The 21849-nt window shown below is 42.3% G+C and overlaps 1 protein-coding gene across 4 annotated transcripts; it reads right to left on the bottom strand.

Moving 5' to 3' along the window:
* Positions 1 to 2720: 2720 nt before the first annotated feature.
* LOC139546458 (lysophosphatidic acid phosphatase type 6-like) lies at positions 2721 to 17047 on the bottom strand. Of its 4 annotated transcripts, none has more exons than XM_071354854.1 (12): positions 16749 to 17047; positions 15626 to 16044; positions 15267 to 15495; positions 14703 to 14831; positions 9664 to 9794; positions 8735 to 8814; positions 8546 to 8633; positions 8279 to 8411; positions 7510 to 7610; positions 7239 to 7331; positions 6362 to 6527; positions 2721 to 4427 (listed from the first exon to the last, which is right to left on the bottom strand). In XM_071354854.1, the coding sequence occupies exons 3-12, from the start codon at positions 15483 to 15485 to the stop codon at positions 4293 to 4295; spliced, it is 1275 nt and encodes a 424-aa protein (XP_071210955.1). In that variant the 5' UTR covers positions 15486 to 15495; positions 15626 to 16044; positions 16749 to 17047; the 3' UTR covers positions 2721 to 4292. The 4 variants fall into 4 exon arrangements, with proteins under 4 accessions (XP_071210955.1, XP_071210956.1, XP_071210953.1 ...); XM_071354855.1 differs by having other exon boundaries at positions 15267 to 15490; XM_071354852.1 differs by lacking the exon at positions 15626 to 16044.
* Between the last annotated feature and the right edge of the window lie 4802 nt (positions 17048 to 21849).

The following is a 21849-nucleotide window of genomic DNA, read 5'->3' as shown; positions in this document are numbered from 1 at the left end:
ACAATTTGGAGTCAGGATGATTTATTCTGCCTGCGGAGCTTTCCAGTGAGGGTCTACGAGGAGAACTGGTGACGCATTTTATAAAGCATGAGGGAAATTCCTGTCTGACCAAACGAGGACGAGACCCGCCCAGACCAGATCCTTACTGTGAGCTGCCCAGGAGGAGACACATCATCCGCAAACAATTGAGGGACGGAAACGGATTTCAGTAAGTCCGTTTAAATTAACTTGTATGAACACATAAAAAAATAAAATAAAACCAATAAAATTAAGGCGAACAATGCATAAACATTTACCCATAGTATTATAGAGAGAAGACTATTCACTAGTCTTATGGTGAGAATACTAAAGTGAGAGCAAGTAACGGTACCATGGAAAGCCCCACTGACAGCTGTCTGTAGGCATTGATAAAGAGAAATGTCTACATGGTCTGCAGCCACTGATAATAGCACGAGGAGCTATATTATATGTATGAGAGATAGAAATGGTGCAAAGCAAGAGGCACATGGAGTAATAAGGGAGATTACTGGGTGTGTTTGGGAATAGTACTAAGGGAATGTGGATGTGAACATGTGGAAAGGACGTGTTAAGCTGGATAACAAGACGGGGTGTTTTATATATATACGAAGTAGCGGCAAGAGATCCGTTGAAGATACATATGGTGCATAGGATGTAACGATAGAAAAGTCTACGTTGTCTGAACCACTGATAATAGCACAAGTGTTATTGTTATTGTAAACATTTAGAACTGTTGAAGGTGCACATGGGGGGGTAGCATGTCTCAGAGGGTAACATGACTCATTTATAATGAGGATAACATGATAACTTGTCTCATTAGAGGATAACATGATAACACGTGTCATTAGTAAGGAGGATAACATGTCTCAGAGCTTAACATGACTCATTAGAGATAAAGAGGATAACATTACTTTGTTTGATGGTATAACATTATTATGTATGTGGAGATATTATCAGGAATCAAGGTAAGACCCAAGTGCAAAGTGTGTGAAGTAACAATGTTTATTGTAACAGGGCAGGCAAAGGACAGGTCAAGGCAGGCAGAGGTCAATAATCCAGAGTAGAGGCCAAGGTACAGGATGGCAGGCAGACTCAACATCAGGTCAGGCAGAGGACGGTAATCCAGAGGTAGAGCAAAGGTACAGGACGGCAGGCAGGCTCAGGGTCAGAGACAGGCAGTAGTCAGGCGGGTGGCAACAGGGTCAGGACAGGCAAAGGTCAAAACCAGGAGGACAAGAAAAAGAGAGACTAGGGAAAAACAGGAGCTGAGACATGCTGGTAGGCTTGAACAAACAAGACGAACTGGCAACAGGCAGACAGAAAACACAGGTATAAATACACAGGGGATAATGGGGAAGATGGTCAACACCTGGAGGGGGTGGAGACAAGCACAAGGACAGGTGAAACAGATTAGAGCGTGACAGTACCCCCCCTCTAGGGGCGCCACCTTGCGTCCTACCTGGGCGCATACCTGGTTGACCGGGGTGCCGGCAGTGGAAGTCGGCGAGGAGCGCTGGGTTCAGGATGTCTCTATCGGGGACCCAGCACCTCTCCTCCGGGCCATAACCCTCCCAGTGAACCAGGTACTGGAAACCCCTGCCCTGTGGTCGAACCCTCAGGAGTCATCTCACCGTGTATGCCGGATGTCCATCGACGACACTGGGAGGGGTGGGCCTGGAAATAGAAGACAAAGGGCTGTGAGACACGGGCTTTATTCTAGACACATGGAATGTAGGATGAATACGAAGGGTACGGGGCAACAGAAGGCAGACAGCAGATGGGCTAATGATCTTGGAGATGGGGAAAGGGCCGATAAACATGGGGGGACAGTTTAAGAGACTCCACCCGGAGGGGCAGATCTCGGGTGGACAGCCATACCTTCTGCCCAAGACGATACGGGGGCCGGGATCCAATGGTGATCCGTTTGTCGTCGATACCTGTAGGTGGTCTTGACCGGGCTCTCCTCCATGTACGACGACAGCGGCGGACAAACATCTGGGCAGAAGGTATGCAGACCTCCTCTTCCTGCTCATGGAAGAGCCGGGGCTGATACACCAGGGAACACTCAAAAGGTGATAGGCCCATGGCAGAGCAGGGAAGGGTGTTGCGGGCGTATTCGACCCACACAAGCTGCTGGCTCCAGGTGGTGGAGTTGGTGGAGACCAGGCAGTGCAGGGTAATCTCGAGGTCCTGGTTGGCTTGCTCCGACTGGCCGTTGGACTGGGAGGTGGAACCCGGAGGACAGGCTGGCCAACGACCCAATGAGGGTGCAGAACGCCTTCCAGAACTTGGACGAGAACTGCGGACGGAGTCAGGAACGAACATCCGGGGTGTGGGATGTCTCGCTTCCTCTTCCGTCTCTGGAGCAACTGCAGATGCGTGTAGTCAACTGCAGTCAAAACGTCATGACCTTTGATCACATGGTTTTTGTAAAGTTCATGCAGTCAACATGTTGGCGCAAGTCAGACAATTTTTATCCCCAAAAGCAAAACCCTTTGATAAGTGGTGACCAACAATTTTCACTGACTTAGCACAACTGATCTGCTCAAATGCACCCATTGTCTTGGAGCCAGTTTGTCTTACATCATAAGGTCATCTATGATACATGATCTAACACATGACTGAAAACTGTGGGTCAGGTATCCTTACGACGACCACTGACTGACCATATGACCACTGGTGTTGCACATTAGAGACAGACAAAGCATTGACCAACTCTTTATTAATAACCACCACTCCAAAGTCAAAAAATGTCAGGTCAACTCCCCATGATGAGACCTACAACAAACAAACACTCCAGTGTGTAGTGTATATTTGCTCACATGTCCATGCATATAATTTATACACTCAATATAATCAACACATTCCTAAAAGAAGGCACCTACTGTTTCACTCACAACATATCGTAAACAGAATAAATCCCTTTTTAAAAAGGTTCTAAAATGAATGATTCTGAGTGGGTAAACACACACTCTCATACACACCATACGTTTTGGTACCCTTGGTTAATGAGCACTATGTACATGAAGTGCTTGGTTTTCCCCTGAGGAGAAGATTGCAGTTTGCTATGAAGCATTTTGGTTCACTCTGAAAACAACAAAGCCAGAACATTTCAGAAAGTCAATATACAGTATCTATAAGCCCCATCATTTACGGTGCATAAAGTAATAACCAGGTAAATGCAGTCTATCTTCAGACATATAAGCACATCGCTCTGTGCATAGTACTGTCGCAGAAAGTACATTTATGATTATAATTGGTAACATTTTATACATTATAACATCACCAGATTATTTCAATATTATTATGATTTACTTTGTGAAGTAAAACTGTCTTCATCTTAGTCATTTAGCAGATGCTCTTATCCAAAGCGTGTGCATACATTTTCGTACTGGTCCCCCATGGGAATCGAACCCAGAAACCTGGTGTTACAAGCACCATGCTCTACCAACTGAGCCACACGGGACTGACCATCTTAACCAGTTGAAGCAGTACCACACAGGATGCCTATTGCCCTGGGTGTGGTTTCAAAGCCAGTTATCCACTTTGACAGTGACGCTACCTTTGTGCATTTAGACCAGGGGTGGGCAAACTCTGGCACGCGTGACCATTCAATCTGGCCCACGGGAGGTACAAAATAATCAAATAAATGTGTGGGGGAAATATAATTTTGGTTAACAAAAACACTCCAGGCCACACTTGAATGTCTAAAACTAGATAGAAAGAACATTATAATGGACCTATTTTATTTTATTTATTTAACTAGGCAAGCCAGTTAAGAACAAATTCTTATTTACAATGATGGCCTACCCCGGCCAAACCCGGACGCCGCTGGGCCAATTGTGCGCCACCCTATGGGACTCCCAACCACAGCCAGTTGTGATTCAGCCTGGAATCGAACCAGGGTCTGTAGTGATGTCTCTAGCACTGAGATGCAGTGCCTTAGACCGCTGTGCCACTCGGGAGCCCAATGGATTATTTATAATGGACCCATTTACAATGGACCTATTTTCGGGTCCGCAAATTGATTAAAAAAATTTTATAGATAAAAATAATTTTTAAAAATCGCCCAAAATTTGTACGGCCCTCCATCGAAATTCTAAATCCCGATATGGCCCTCAAGCCAAAAAGTTTGCCCACCCCTGGCTTAAACAGTGAGGTATCCTAACATACTAAATACTCTAATACACGGGCTAACGCTAGGCTAGGGCTGGAGAGTGGATGTCTGGTGGGATGTAAACAGGGTGGCTGGTAACAGTGAGAGTGTGGAAGCCTCAGGGGTCGGCCATGCCCTCTGTGCGGTTGCAGAGCGACTCATAGAGTTCAGAGGTCAGTGAGTAGTTAGAGAAGGCCTGCTTGAATTCCTGCAGGGGGCAGTAGACTCCACTACAGCCTGGAATCAACTGGTCCTACAGACACAAAGAAACAAAGAACATAAGAAAGAGACACACACAAAAAGAGACCACTAACTTTCTCAGAGAGAAAGAGGGTCCTGAAAGTGTTTAAATATGTGCACACTTTTATGAGCTTTTATGAGCCTTCCTTAGCACACTTGCGCCCTAGACCAAGTTCTCCGTTCGGAAAATATGGCACTGGACAATGTGACCGGGAAGATTTAAATTTACCGGCCATTTGAGAAATGTACCGGACCCATAAGCATTGGATGTATAACCCATTAGGGCAAACACAATTTGAGGGAAAACACCATTCAAAAGAGCGCACCTGGGAAAACACCATTCTAAACAGCACAGCTGGGAAAACACCATTCTAAACAGCACACCTGTTCCATATGTAATAGATGGAAATCTCGGTTGGAAACTTAGAAAGAGGGGGAATCTAAAGATGCAACTAGGATGGGTTGCTATATGATGTGGATTGTTTCAAAAATCACAAGGTCGTAGGCCGATGTCTATTTGGGAAGCACACTTGGCAATAGGCTTAGCGGATTATTGAATTGCGGCTGTCAGTGAAAAACATCTACAATATGTGTGAAGATAATGTGTTTTGAGCATAATTTTAAATGTTGAGACAAGAAGGGGGAGGGATGTGTGGAGAATATATAGGTGAGTCTCTCCAGAACGGCTCAGCTGTCTCCTGCCAATTCTTGTGCATTCATTGTTTGTGCGAATTGTTTGCCCTTACATAAAAAAATCATTCCCCAGAACATGTCACCAGACGTAAATGTAAAGTGTTTAACATCCAATGCAAATGATAACATATTAAAACTATAGTTCTTCACGGTAAGCTATTTCAATCAAATGTATCAATCAAATGTATTTATAAAGCCCTTATTACACCAGCCGATGTAACAAAGTGCTATATATTTAAAACATCTTTCCAACAATCTCATCCTCAATAATCACCAATCCTTGGTGTGAAAGAACAAGGGCAGTTATAGGCTATGAGCTCTATGCACTAATTTCTTTAGCCACCAATGGGTCACGGTGTATTAATACGACAGAGGCTGGTGATCTCGCATTAGTTGTTTTTTTACTTTCAGATTCTAATCATTTTAATTCAGATTATGATTAACCACATTACAATGATTTTGAGAAACAAAAAAGTAAGTTATTGATTAAATAAAACTAATCCACAAAAATTCTTATATGAAAATCATAACTGGCATGCATAACGGTAGACATGGTAGGATAAATTGTAAGCTTCACCAAACTTGAAACTCATGTGCCACCTATGAAGTCTTAATAAAATAATTGCCTACACGTTTCCATGGTCAGATTTTGCATATAGGCTACTTTGAAGCAAGGTAAAACATGCCTCATAATATGAAATAAAACATTCACGTTTCAAACAATTAAGTACTTTTTCAAAATGCATACTGCCTTCAGCTCACATTGTAAAGTGGAGGGTGACACACTGATAGCCTGTTGACTGCACTTGAATGGTGAATGGGAGGCGATCTTTTAATCATACACCAAAACTGTTTTAACACGCGATACACACAGGCCAATTCAATTCCATAAAATTATGCTAGTTAACCTATAGACCAGTGGAGGAAGGCTCCTAATAATGTCTGAAACGGAGTAAATGGAATCAAACACATGGTTACCATGTTTGATGTATTTGATACCATTCAACTGATTCCACTCCAGTCATTACCACAAGCCGTTCCCCCCAATTAAGGTGCCACCAACCTCCTGTGCTATAGACCGATAAGCATGACGGTCAAATGTATTTCCATCGACTGGTATTTCCATCAATGAATAAAAAGCATTATTTTGCAATGGGATTATTTTTCTGGCCGGCAACAGTTTAATTTATCGGCTTTTCATTTATTTATTTTGGGCCAAAAGCCGGCTAACGGAAACCCTGCCCTAGACCATACTTTGCCAATGTAGGACACTTTGACAAAGGCCTCTTTGGTTTGCCTGTGTTGATGCAGCTCCAGGGTGATGTCAGCGGCGTACGGTGGCCATTGCATGTCAAAAACCCCCAGAGCCATGAGACAGGGCATCAGAGTGGTGTCATGGGCAGAGTACAGGAACAGCTTCCTGAGAGAGAAAACACATATGTGAAAATGCCCTCAGATAATTTCTGATGTTCAGCAACAAGTAGGGGTAGGGAACGAAAAACTAAGAATGTGCCATTTAGAAAAGGACATTTGCTACCATCAAGTGGTTGTGTTTAGATCTGCAGCTCAATAAATCTATTATTGGCTGTGTTTTCTATTGCAGTCCTTTAGTGATCGGCTATGAAAAGCCAACTGACATTTACTCCTGAGGTGCTGACTTGTTGCACCTTCGACAACTACTGTGATTATTTTTATTTGACCATGCTGGTCAATTATGAACATTTGAACATCTTGGCCATGTTCTGTTATAATCTCCACCCGGCACAGCCAGAAGAGGACTGGCCACCCCTCATAGCCTGGTTCCTCTCTAGGTTTCTTCCTAGGTTTTGGCCTTTCTATGGAGATTTTCCTAGCCACCGTGCTTCTACACCTGCATTGCTTGCTGTTTGGAGTTTTAGGCTGGGTTTCTGTATAGCACTTTGATATATCAGCTGATGTAAGAAGGGCTATATAAATACATTTGATTATTATATATATATAAAAAAAAAGATTAATCCACATGCTAAAATCTAGGTCACTTCGTCGTTGGCCAGAGCGGGGCACCCGGTTCACGGCCGGGAGGCAGCCCCGGTTCACGGCCGGGAGGCAGCCCCATTCCAAAACCAATGCAATCAAAGTAAGAGTAACTCACCTGTTGGACTCTGAGGTTGTGCCCTGTAGTTGGTCTTCAATGTTGCCCATCAGGGTGTGGAAGAGGGGACCCACACACAGCTGCAGGTTCTCCCTGATCACAACAAGCAAACCCCAGACAAGATGAAGAAAACAACAACTGTCTTGGGGGAATTTATTTCTGAATGTGGAATAAGGAAGCAGCTTATACTCATGAAACAGGGAACTATATTGTCTCTGTTCTACTACCCGGCCCATCTGTATTTACATCCCACTGCCCTTTGACCCCTGACCTCTTGCTGGGTTCGTAGATGTGACAGATCATCTCCACAGCTCTCTGCTCCACTGTGTTCCTCCAGGAGTCCAGGACTGGTGGGCAGGGTAGTCCGTGTGTCTGATATAACACACACACACACACACACACACACACACACACACACACACACACACACACACACACACACACACACACACACACACACACACACACACACACACACACACACACACACACACACACACACACACACACACACACACACACACACACACTTTGTCATGTTAACATCTCTATGCAATGCAAACAAAATGACTGTAAGGGAGTGCGTAACTGGCAGCAGGGAAGTCAGGCGCAGGAGAGCAAAACTGGGTAATCAACAGAGCAGTATTATTCATAAAACCACCAGAAACCAGAACAATAATCAAATGGGTACAAAACCCGTCGCGCACCAGAGAAAACGTGCACATGCACTTACAATAAACATTTCCGCACAAAGACATGGGGGGGAACAGAGGGTTAAATACACAACATGTAATGAGGGATATTGAGACCAGGTGTGTGAGAAGACAAGACAAAACAAATGGAAAATGAAAAATGGATCGATGATGGCTAGAAGACCGGCGACGCCGACCGCCGAGCTCCGCCCGAACAAGGAGAGGAACCGACTTCGGCGGAAGTCGTGACAATGACAGTATCACTATTTATAGCTTTGGATCTCATAATACATTTAGGTAACAAAAGGTTTGAAATTAAGAATATATATCTTTGTTGCATTGTGTCACCTCTCTGGCCACCATGTCATCCCTGATGAGGATGAAGTCAACCCGTTGGTGGGCAGCGATGCCCAGAGCACTCTGGATGCTCCTCAAGTCCGCAGCGATGTCTGGCAGAGTGGACGACTCCGCCCAGCGATGACTACAGCACACACAGACACAGCCAATCACAAAAATCAACAAGATAGAAACATCCAATCACAAACATTAACGAGTGAGAGATCCAGCCAAACACAAAAATGTATAGGAAAGGGACCCAGCCAGTCACTCACTAACCCGCTGAGGTGTTTGAGCAGTCTGCACCCGTGGTAGTTAGGGTACAGGATCTCTGACTCTGCCTCAGTCGTCAGAATGGAAACCATGTCTTCAGAAGAAGAGAGGGGGAGCAACATTAGGAGATCGGAAATACTGGCCTTTGACACACACGGCTCATACGCACACAAACAAACAAACAGTGACACCTACCGCTCTGGCTTTGCTGGAACAGGCCTGCCACCAGGCACTTGGCAGACTCTATGGTCCTTACAATGTTAGTGGAACGCACACTGGGAGAAAGAGAAGAAACGGCATATATATTAGAAGAATATATCAATGTCTTGTACATGTACTGTGGTATTATGTCTTCAACCTTTATGTTACCTAGCCTGATGTTACCTAGGTGACAGCTCAGGTGGGCCTTTACTCTTCAGCAAAAAAGGAAAGGAGGGGTGCTCAACAACAATGACAAAATCAATCTCTGTCTTTTTTTGTTGAGTGCTCCAACTCCTTTTTACCTCGAATTAGTCCGTTTGGAAGTTTTTCTTAGTAAGCCATTCTCGTTACCTAGGTGACCTTTACGTTAGCTAGGCTGATGTTACCTAAGTGTTACCTAGATGCGGATCTGCTCTACAGCCAACTTCTTTCTCATTGTCAAGCCAAACAAAGACTGAGTTGGCTACAGAACGTGACTACCAGGCTGCTGACAAGAGCACATGTGGCTGTGGTACATATCAGACCTCTGTAGGGCTGAAGGTGGGGGTTGAGGAAGGCTGTGGTACTTACTAGACCTCTGTAGGGCTGAAGGTGGGGGTTGAGGAAGGCTGTGGTTCTTACTAGACCTCTGTAGCGCTGAAGGTGGGGGTTGAGGAAGGCTGTGGTACTTACTAGACCTCTGTAGCGCTGAAGGTGGGGTTGAGGAAGGCTGTGGTACTTACTAGACCTCTGTAGCGCTGAAGGTGGGGGTTGAGGAAGGCTGTGGTACTTACTAGACCTCTGTAGCGCTGAAGGTGGGGTTAAGGAAGGCTGTGGTACTTACTAGACCTCTGTAGCGCTGAAGGTGGGGTTGAGGAAGGCTGTGGTACTTACTAGACCTCTGTAGCGCTGAAGGTGGGGTTAAGGAAGGCTGTGGTACTTACTAGACCTCTGTAGGGCTGAAGGTGGGGTTGAGGAAGGCCGTGTCCTGGATGTACCTCTTCCTCAGCCTCTCTCCCAGCTCATACAGCTGCTGCATGCCCACCGTGGTCAACTGACCTGGGTACGTACCCCCCTTCAGGGGAAAGGGACAGGGGTCAAAGGTTAGGTTTTATTTATTCACACCAAAGAAAATAAGTGAAAGACAAAACAGTACAGATATAAAAAACTGGAAAAACAGTGTGCAAATGAGGCTGGAAGCCCAAAAGGGCTGACATGAAAACCACACCACAAATAAGTTAAAAGTACAAAATATATATATTTGTTCAATCAGTTAAAAGCATTTGAATTATAATTGTACATGACATACTCAGTATAAAATAAAAAAACATGCTTGATTATGTGTGTAAGTGTGAGAGTTAGGATACATGAAGGGGATTATTGGGTAGTTTGGTGCATCAGGATGACCCCAGTCTTCACTTATTGGGAGATGATGAGGTTTTGGCAATGTGAAGGTAAGAATTCCAGAGTATGGTACCTCTGTATCTGATAGATAATTGACTATGTGAGGTCCGTCGACGGAGTAGTATTCAGTGATATGCCATTTCGTGCCACTGTGGTGTGTGTGATGTAACTGGTCTGGAATGGGAAATCCTGTTGGTTGACAGCTGGTCGTGGGTAATCCAGTAAGTGACATCAACATGTCTGGATGGAATCCATGCTAGCACTCCTACATGACAACTTAAACCCATTAACCATACGTAGGGCTGTGACGGTCATGAAATTGTCAGCTGGTGATTGTCAAGCAAATAACTGCCGGTCTCACATAAACACATTTAGCATCTCCTGGATTCCACACATAGCCTACAAGCCACTGATGCAGACCTTAGGAACATCTACATTTGAAAAAGTCTAATAAATCCATTTAATATAGCCTACACCATCACAATAAATACTTTTTTAAAAGACAGGTCTAAAGAAACATGATATGAAGAAAATGTAGTCCATTTCAGAAGAACAGAATAGCATACTCTGAGTTGTCCTTATGTTAGGCCCTGAACTGGCTATGCCATATTGCTGTGGGCTACACTAGTTCATAAGGCTGACAAGATTTGCTTAGAATTCCGTGGCATTATCTTATATTATGAAGAATACAATTGAACATAGCTGAATGAAATAGAAAGGATATTTTCTCCAAACGATTTGAGGGAGTGCGCACATGCATCTATTCTGTGTTGATCGGTTAAGAAATAAACAGGTCCACCTATATGCTTAATTTAGAGTTATTTATGCAACTTTAGTTGAGATACAAACGTTGGGCTATTTGTTTTGATTATTAATACATTCTAAGGCTGGATGATGTGACTCTAATGATGATTTGAAAAAAGTTGCATGAAAGGCATGAGCTCTGCTTTGTTATTTGCACAGGCTGTACACACTTTATCAGTCTCTCATTCACAATTTGACAAGCATGATAATGCCTCAAAATTCCCGGCAACATCCCGTTTGTGTGGCCGTAATGTCCCATAAAAGAATCCATGCCTTTTGCAGCCAGTGTACATTGTGCCATTGGGCTGAATATACAAATTATAATTCCCTTCTCCCAGCTGCGTGCTCTGAAGCACCTCTAACTCACATGGCTCTCTCAAAAAGCTCAATTCTTATTAGCCAATGCCGTCACGTGATCGGGTCTTTCTCAAAGGCTACAAGTGAAAGACACATCTGGGATGCAACTGCGCACATCCTTATCTAATTCCGAGCGTAATATTGAAGATATTTGAAGAACTGTCCACATTTACTTTATGGCAGCCAACAAGATGAGTATGCCTAACGAACAGCAAAAGCACTAGCCTATGTCAATCTACCATCCCCCATAGTACAAAGGTTGACCTATTCTATTCTGTGCGAGAAATAAATATTCTGAACATAGTCTTGGACAGTTGTGGGTTGCGATAGAACCCAAATTAATGCAAACACTAGCATTTTTAAGCAATGAGGACTGATGCAACAGATCAGAACGTTTTGCTTAAAATGTTGATAAACTATTAGGCTATTTCTTTACATTATAAGCGCATCAATGCGCACATGGCAGTAGGCTATAAGCACGAATGATCCAAAATGCAATCAATTAAAAGGAAAACACAATTTTCAAAAGTGACCGCAAACACGATTATGCATGTAATTTTAATTTAAAGATGCATTTATATGGTGAAAATTATCTTCCCAAAACTTGAAACTCACGCACTGCTTATGTATGGCAATTAGGCTCTACAACCGTTGTAAAGCAGATTAATGTGCTTAATTTTAAGAAGCCATTTGGCCACGTTAGGTGTGATACAAACCGTATCAAAACATATAGGCCTATTGGCTACGCTACATGAGGTATTCGACTATGATTCGAAAAAAAGGCATACACTGTTTCTTGCCTTACTGCACACAAGCTGGGCATTTAGTTATTTTATATATGCTTCATTAACAAGTGATAATATATACAGTACCAGTCAAAAGTTTGGACACCTACTCATTCAAGGGTTTTTCTTTATTTTTACTATTTTCTACATTGTAGAATAATAGTGAAGACATCAAACTATGAAATAACACATATGGAATCATGTAGAAACTAAAAAAAGTGTTAAAGAAATGTAATTTATATTTGAGATTCTTCAAAGTAGCCACCCTTTGCCTTGATGACAGGTTTGCACACTCTTGGCATTCTCTCAACCAGCTTCATGGGGAATGAATTTCCAACAGTCTTGAAGGAGTTCCCACATATGCTGCGCACTTGTTGGCTGCTTTTCCTTTACTCTGCGGGCTCAACTCATCCCAAACTCATCCTCATCCCAAACCATCATCAACCATGGGTTGAGGCCGGGTGATTGTGAAGGCCAGGTCATCTGATGCAGCACTACATCACTCTCCTTCTTGGTCAAACAGCCCTTAACACACCTCCAGGCTGTGTTAGTCATTTTCCCGTTGAAAAATAAATGATAGTCCCACTAAGCCCAAACCAGATGGGATGGATTATTGCTGCAGAATGCTGTGGTAGCCATGCTGGTTAAGTGTGCTTTGAATTCTAAATAAATCACTGACAGTGTCACCAGCAAAGCACCCCCACACCATCACACTTCCTCCTCCATGCTTCACGGTGGGAACCACACATGCGGAGATCATCTGTTCACCTACTCTGTGTCTCACAAAGACACGGCGGTTGTAACCAAAAATCTCAAATCTGGATTCAACAGACCAAAGAACAGATTTTCACCATTCTAATATCCATTGCTCAAGTTTCTTGGCCCAAGAAAATCTCTTCTTCTTATTGGTGTCCTTAAGTAGTGGTTTATTTGCAGCAATTCGACCATGAAGGCCTGATTCAAACAGTCTCTTCTGAACAGTTGATGTTGAGATGTGTCTGTTACTCGAATTCTGTGAAGCATTTATTTGGGCTGCAATTTCTGAGGCTAGTAACTCTAATGAACTTTTCCTCTGCAGCAGAGGTGACTCTAGTTCTTCCTTTCCTGTGGAGGTCCTCATGAGAGCCAGTTTCATCATAGCGCTTGATGGTTTTTGCGACTGCACTTGAAGAAACTTTAATGATGGACTGTCATTTCTCTTTGCTTATTTGAGCTGTTCTTGCCATAATATGGACTTGGTCTTTTACCAAATAGGGCTTCTGTATTTATTTTTATTTATTTCACCTTTATTTAACCAGGTAGGCTAGTTGAGAACAAGTTCTCATTTGCAACTGCGACCTGGCCAAGATAAAGCAAAGCAGTTCGACACATACAACAACACAGAGTTACACATGGAGTAAAACAAACATACAGTCAATAATACAGTAGATATACCACCCCTACCTTGTCACAAAACAACTGATTGGCTCAAACGCATTAAGGAAAGAAATTTCACAAAATAACTTTTAACAAGGCGCACCTGTTAATTCAAATGCATTCCAGGTGACTACCTCATGAAGCTGGTTGAGAGAATGCCAAGAGTGTGCAAAGCTGTCATCAAGGCAAAGGTTGGCTACTTTGAAGAATCTCAAACAGAAAATATATTTTGATTTGTTTAACACTTTTGGTTACTACATGATTCCATATGTGCAATTTCATAGTATTGATGTCTTCACTATTTTTCTACAATGTACTAAAAATAAAGAAAAACCCTGGAATAAGTAGGTGTGTCCAAACTTTTGACTGGTACTGTAATTCCCAAGTGATAGGTGAAAATATTAGACTATCAGACTGTTCTTGATTTAATATTGTCTTTACATATACTATATAATATATGTGTGACATTTGTTTTGATTTAGAATGGACCATTATCATGCATCTGTCTGGAAACTGGGGCAGGGGAAAAAATACATGTCATTTATGCACTTAAAAAGTGAATGGAGGACGCTTTCCTGTGGTTCATTTTCATGCCAGCCAGTAAGGCTATACTCCTGTTGTAAAGGGAAGAAATGTGCTTAATATTAGGAAAGTTGAAAAATAATAGTAGTAGGCCTAGCCTATAGAAAGCTGATGGGATACTCCTCTTTTTAAATAGAGGCCATCACATTCTCACGCAATTGCATAGCCTGTAGAAATGTTGTGCAACATGAGCTCATGGGCTCTCATGAAGTGTTTGATAAGATTTTTGATCACATTTGCATTGATGCCAGAGTGATTAGAGGAACAATAGTGTGCTGAGTACCAGGAAGTTAGCAAGTTTGGCAGGCTACTAATGACCATCAGCAGCATCAGAGCTTGGAGAAGCCTAATTACTGTGACTAAACAGTCCCGTTGAATTTGACTGCCTTCATGACAGCCGGTGTGGGGGTAATACGGTCACCGTAACAGCCCTAACCATACTTATCAAAGCGCCTACTCCTATCTCTCTAGGTACTACTTCCTCTCTCTAGGTACTACTTCCTCTGCTCACTCACACACACACACACACACACACACACACACACACACACACACACACACACACACACACACACACACACACACACACACACACACACACACACACACACACACACACACACACACACTCTCACGGTCAGTATGTTGGCCCGGTAGCTGTCCTCCACCGGTGAGGAGGGCCGTGGACCTCCTTCCAGGTCTGTCACCACATAGTTGATATGTGTGTGTGCTGGGGGTTCCAGGAGGTTAGGCACCCACTGGGCCTGAGAGACAGGACAAGGAAGTATTTTAGCTTTTCAGATACTGGTGACCATACCTTCAGCATGCATTGTCTTGTCAATGAGGCTAAACATTTATTTTTTTTTTTTTTTAACCTTTATTTAACTAGGCAAGTCAGTTAAGAACAAATTCTTATTTTCAATGACGGCCTAGGAACACTGGGTTAACTGCCTTGTTCAGGGGCAGAACACAGGCAGAGATGGAAAAGGAAACAAGACATCCCACTCCCTCATTTTTTCTGGTTAATGAATTAAGTGAATGAATTAAGTAGATAATTCACACCCAGCTGCTAATGCATTGGTGCCTATGGGAGAGCCACCCCGTTAAGCAGACCGGAACTAATATGTTTTTTCTACGGTAAAAGGCCTGAGTGGGACATCTTCATTTATTCACCATCTTTGACACAAATGGTCCCTCACCTCCATGACATCCGGTATAGACTTCAGCGGAGTTCGGGCTCCGTGGCGGAACAGGACTTGCACCAGTTTGAGCTCATAAGGAGAAGGTGGTTCCGTGCATGCGGTGGTCGAACCCGTCTGAGTCGTTGCCGTCTTCTTCTGAGACCAGAACATGGATCCAAACGCCATGGATACCGAGCCCAGAACACCTGCTTTGGTCCATAGGTTCCTCATCCTCATGATTACTGTGCTGCCGAGACAGACCGCACAATTACAACATTGAAAACATATTTAGCTAGCATAGTCAATCATTTACAACGAACCAGTGTAAATGTGTGATCTTCATAAATTGTAATGTTAGCGATTCCAGAGATTATTACCGGGTAGTTATACAACTGCAGTATGGTTGAACCTGGCACTTGATCTTTTGGTGGCGATGGCAGCAAGTTTTGAAGCAGGAGTTACGAACAAGCTGGCTGCCACTGAGCTAATGACTCTTAGCTAGCTAACGTAAACTCACCCCATTCCATAAAAATGTGCATAACCGCAACATTCAAACGAGGCTACAAAGAAAACTAATGGGACTGTAGCGACTGTGTTGACTTCAAAATCTGGGGTGTGAACTAGGTTTATATTCAAGCGTTGATCGACATGGTAATGGCTCTATAGTATTGGAGAAAAGTTGAAAAAAATGAACCCTCCGTTACACCGTGACGTGTCATGTCGTAACGTACAGCACGCATAAAGCAACTATTCTGTCTTACAATCTCTCTCCACCAGGTGTAGCACTTCTCTCATCCTTTAAAAACAAGAAATGGACAGTGACGGGGGTAAGGGGGATACCAAGTAATTTTTTTGCGTCATCATTGCATGCAATCATCATTCTCAAAGCCGCTGTTTACTTCTAAGATCATTTTAGCACCGCCCTAAAAACCCGATTCAAATTCGACACAAACCTTCAAATAGGTATGTAATGACACATTATATAAACTCTTTATAGTGTTTTATTTACATTTTAGAGGCGATAAGGTGATAAGTTGGACAGATCAAGTGAAAAAATGCAATTTTCCCACACATCTCTCCTCACTATCACGCATTAGTTTCGCTTCCCCACCCGCCATGTTTAAAGGCTCATTGCCTTCTTGAATCATGCAGAAACGGGCAGCGTGGGGGTCATGTAATTGATTCTGTTGGAAAGTGGAGAAATTGTGCTTTACAATGGTATTGACATTACAGTTGATCTGGAAGTATTACGTTTTTGGTGCGCTAAAATAAGGTAAATTGTACGGACCAAGGCGATGTACAAAAGTGAGTGAGTTTACGTTAGCCGTCAAGATCGAGCAGTTGCTGCAGACTGAAGGTTAGCTAGCTATCAACAAATGTCAACTCATGGCTAGCTAATGTCAAACGTAAGAAATTCCTCATTCTATCGATTAGGGGTTAGCTAACGTTACATCTCAAGCTAATTGAATGGCACACGGGTTTGAACTCAAATTTACTTACGTTTAATAATCACTGGAACAGTTAACTAGCCAACAAATTTTTCAGATACAAATCCCCTATGGACTAACTCAGGCTATTTTGAAAACACTGCACCGGTTAAGGATAAAAGGTTTTTTGGAATATGTAGTCCTTTCTGGTATGATCCATGCTTTCAAAGCGAATCCATGGTAGCGGTAAACTACTCTTCCCGAAAAAGCTGCCCACAAGCGTCATTTCCCTCTCCCCCCCTTAAACTGTATTAGGCCACTTTTAAAAATAATTGTATAAGTAAACCAAGATAGACAACATTCTGTCGTTTCCAATGTGAACAAATGAGCCATGGTGGGCAGAGCCAAGTACGAGCTAACGAGATCCTATTGGCGCGCTCTAGCAACATCTGCATATTTCCGTTAGAGAACGCCTAGTCTGTGAAGTGCGCGTGTGCGATAACTCAATTCGCCTTTGCGCTCCTTTAAACAACGCGATTTTTGCAAAGGTAAAGTCTACAAACTTTAGTCCACTCTGTTGGTAACAGATTTAAGTTTTGGGAACAGAAAACTGTATTGACGTCAAACGTTTCATCGATGAGAAAATTTGCAGAATGTCGTCCAAAATCTTCTCCCACTGCCCGCAATTGGGCTTCCTATCAATACCATATTTGGTAGTGAGTGGAAACACCAAGCAGATGCTTCACAATACATCCAGTGAAATATCTGTTTCATTGTTTTATCTGTGCTTTTTACACACGAGGGGAGGTCCTCGGGACAGGTTGAACACAGGTCTGTCAAATAAATTACAAACAGTGTTTACCAAAGTGCCAATATTTATTAGAGTTGGGCAGCAGGGCAAGAAATAATGTTATATAAATTACATTCACCTGCAAGATAGCACAGGCATGATAAAACACGGTAGGAACACGGTAGGATGGTTAACACACTAGTGGTAATTAACATGCAAACGCGACCATTAATTCATAACTCGACTTGCCTCTGCTGTCTAACAAAAATAGACTATGAGGACAGCCAGCCCCGGAGCTCTCTGGGGAAGTGGTGGATCAAGACAAAAATACAAATAGGTTGTTTATTAGTTATTACCATGTTATTCGTTTGTTGGTAAAACTCAGTGTATGATGAAAAGCATTTGTTCTCAAATTCTTGAGTACTGGAGCTAAACAGATACTAAGTAGTAGCGTTCTTAAAGTGCAGGTAATAGTAGTTAATACACAGAAGTTACGTGAATATGTCACAGCACACAGTAGCAAGTAAATCCCCAGCACTCAAGTTAGGTTCTAGTGAAGAGGCACATCAAAGCACAGCACACAGTGAAGCCACACAAAGCTATAATATTAAATACAGCAAGTTAACTACTAAATGGCTGATGCTCAAGGCTAATTATAAAAATGTAGTCCTTCCCCTTTAAAACACACAAAGATGTAAATAAAAACAATGTTCAAGAAAGTAGTGCTTTACCTGACTGAGCTACACGGTGCCACACCTAGAAACAAACTATATACTTCAAATCAAATTTTATTGGTCACATACACATGGTTAGCAGATGTTATTGTGAGTGTAGCGAAATACTTATATTTCTAGATCCGACAGTGCAGCTGTATCTAACAGGTAATATCTAACAATTCCACAACAAAACCTAATATCTAACAAATTCCACAACAAAAGCTAATACACACAATCTATTAAAGGAATGAGAATATATAAGTATAAAATATATCAATGAGCAGTGACAGAGCAGTTAAGATGCAATAGATAGTAAAGAATAGATAGTAAAGGATACATGATATACATATGAGATGAGTAATGCAAGATATGTAAACATTCTTAAAGTAGCATTATTAAAGTGACTAGTGTTCCATTTATTAAAGTGGCCAATGGTATCAAGTCTGTAGGCACAGGTGTACTCAATCAGAGTACATTCAACACAGAATATAAATACTCAAAGTTACTACTTGTAACAAGGCAATCCTGACCCTGTTACACATATATAAGCCAACGGTCTATGGTTTTATGTATGGAGATTTCCTTGACAACTAAGTCTTTAAATGTTTCTTCTGATTGGAAATGAAATGGCATCAATTCCCCTGCTTAGGCCTACTAGCCCTGAGTTCTGAAGTTGATCTTTAGAGCCGTCCCGTGTGCTTTAGTGTGGAAGTCGTAAAAATGGTGCAGTAAAATGTGTTGTTTTACAAGGTTGTTTTAAAGTAGATACAAGTTGGATGTTAAGATGTATTCACCTAATTCATCTAATGATGAAGCTGATAGTCATCACTATATGGTCAGACAGGCAATATGGCTAAAAATGAATATCCAATGATGATCATGGTAGCCAATTCATTATATGTAAGGCTATGAGTAGTGTGAATAAAGGCTATTTGAAGGAACAAGTAAAAGCCAATTTATGCTTGATATGAAAATGTAGTCGGAGGCTTCATATGGATGGTGTGACGCAATTGCGGAGCCTCCGGAGGCATACAGAGCCCAAATCAAGCTCTGTACCGCATCGCCGTACGCCTCTCAAATTTTGTAACAATACGAAGGGCTCCGTATAGCTCCGCATTGACATGATTGGTTGACGGTAGGTGGGGGGGCGGTACTTCCTGTATAAACACAAACACACTTCCTTGACAACTTCTTTCACAATAACTCTGCTCTGCTTCGCTAGGTGCAAGAAGTATGAAAGCCCCGAAGTATGAAATCCCTGAAGAGGCTGCATCGTAGTAAATGCTGTACTGCCTCTTCAGTTGTCGGATTGACCATGCAGAGCCTTTAAGATTGCATGTAGGCCTACAGTAGACAGGTTAGATATAAGGTGGGAACCATGGTTTTATTTCGTGTTTCCCAGGGGACCCTAATTGAAGAAGGACATGACAGAATGCATAAAACCACCCGGACGGCCAGGGGTGGATTTAGGGATTGAGGCCAAAGGCAGAGGCCAGTCTGCCATACTATTTTTGTCCAGACATCATCAGATACATGGCTACACATACATGTCCTCTGCCTCAATGACGATGGCAGTATTATCAGAAGCACCTGTCTTTTTACTAAAGAAATGTGTTAAGCCTTTTGGGAGGGGAGGGGACACCCGTCTGATGCATCCATCTAACCAACCACAACCCAATGAATCCTAACCAATACATTGCCTCCTAACCATACATTGTCTCTTCTTCTGTGGACATGAAGGGAGGTGAATGGCTCAAAGGAAGGAAGTCCAAAATGATGAAAGTCCATTGACAAGTGGGGTCAAGGATGACCCGCACTGGCCAATGAGGTGTCAAAGGTCACTGTAGGGTTGAAAGACTCACTGGGAGGTGGAAATGTGGGGGGGTTGAAGCCTGTAAGATGTGCAGAGCATCAACCGACAACAACAACGTAACCTTCATACATCCTTTACATGTCGTCATATCTAAACAGCAATACAACAGGCGTAAGCTTTCCTTTCCTGTGACATTTGTTTATGCTAATAGCAATATATTTCTAGGATTTAGGCTACCTGTAGTGTGGCTGGATATTAAAATACGTTTTTAATGATTGTATTATCATTTAATTATTACATTTACTGTGGCTCCAAAGCTGTAAAAAAATTATATTTGGGAGATGAATGTTTGTACGTATGACTCTGACCTAACCAGATTAGATTGATGAATGCCTCCTCATAATACATTCCCAAAAGAGTACGAATAGAAAAAGCAACACTATTTCAACTGAAAACGGACACGTTAGCAGATCAAAGGGATTGTTGAAAGGAGAACATCCCATCACTAAACTCTATGGGCGAGGCGTTTAGACAAGGATGTAAATGTGCTTTCCCCCTCGTCTCAAATAGATATTTAACTTAGGTAAACATTCACACACCACCAGCCAGGGATCTAGAATTTAGCAGACTGCCCTTTAGTAGCTCACTGGCTGGCAGTGGTCCTCTGTGCACTGCATCCTGTGGCTGATTTGGCACACACACACACACACACACACACACACACACACACACACACACACACACACACACACACACACACACACACACACACACACACACACACACACACACACACACGCACATGCACATGCACACACATAGAGAGAAAGATCACAACAAGCTCTCACAGTCTCACTGCACAATTAGATGTTCATCCAAGTTCTCCAAACGTTAAATTTCAAGTTGCTCCAAACATCACATTTCAAAGTTAAGGGTTAAGTTTAGGCACTCATTTCAACTGGTTAAGGTTTGGGATAGGGTAAAAAAAATATATAATAAAAAACAGTGTCCGAGACTGGGTTCGAACACGGAACCTTCTGATGGGATTACTTGACCGTAATAGCGCTCACTGTTGCCGCTAGTGGACGGTTTTGAATGCATTTCCTGGCGTCCTCAGGACATGGGATAGAAGTCCAATTTCGACATCAACCTTGAACAATCTCCCTCGAGATTATGCATTCATATGATGTCAAAAACCATGAACAAACAAAACACAAATACCAAGCACCTTTTCACATATATTGTTTGAAAATTGTGATGTAGCCTTAAAACATGTTCTCAAAATAACAGATTTAGATTCTGTTTGTGTACCAAATGGCACCTTATGGGCCCTGGTCAAAAGTGTGCACTATTTATTTAACTACGCAAGTCAGTTAACTAAGGTAATTTAACTTAAAATAAAATATTATTTATTTTTCTTTTCTCTGCCCTGCTCTGAAAGCGCCTCATTTCTGCAGTTTAATTTCAATAAAAATCACTTTTGCAATCATATCTCATGAAACAATGAATGGGAACTCTGTCAGGGTGGAATAGACCATTATTATGGACCAGTTCATGAATGATGAATGACACTTGTTACTTCTATTATGAGAAATACTTGGATTATATTAATATTTATATGAAATATATGTATATGTATGGAAATACATTAATGATCTATTAGGAATTATTATGGATTCATTATTATGGGGGTTGCACAGCTCACAAGGCCCTTTGAGGATGTGAGGCCTGAGGTAATTACCTCTTCTGCCTAATGGTATGTCTGTTACTGTGGACAACCAGATGAGCGCTTGTCTGGAGGCAAGAGTAGAGGTTGTGCAGCGTTGCAATGCCAATGTATTTCTTTGAGGGCAAC

The sequence above is a fragment of the Salvelinus alpinus genome, chromosome 20 (genome assembly GCF_045679555.1).
Source record: "Salvelinus alpinus chromosome 20, SLU_Salpinus.1, whole genome shotgun sequence".
Taxonomy (NCBI): domain Eukaryota; kingdom Metazoa; phylum Chordata; class Actinopteri; order Salmoniformes; family Salmonidae; genus Salvelinus; species Salvelinus alpinus.
Note: the sequence above shows the minus strand (reverse complement) of the source record. Positions and strands in the feature narration are given on the sequence as shown.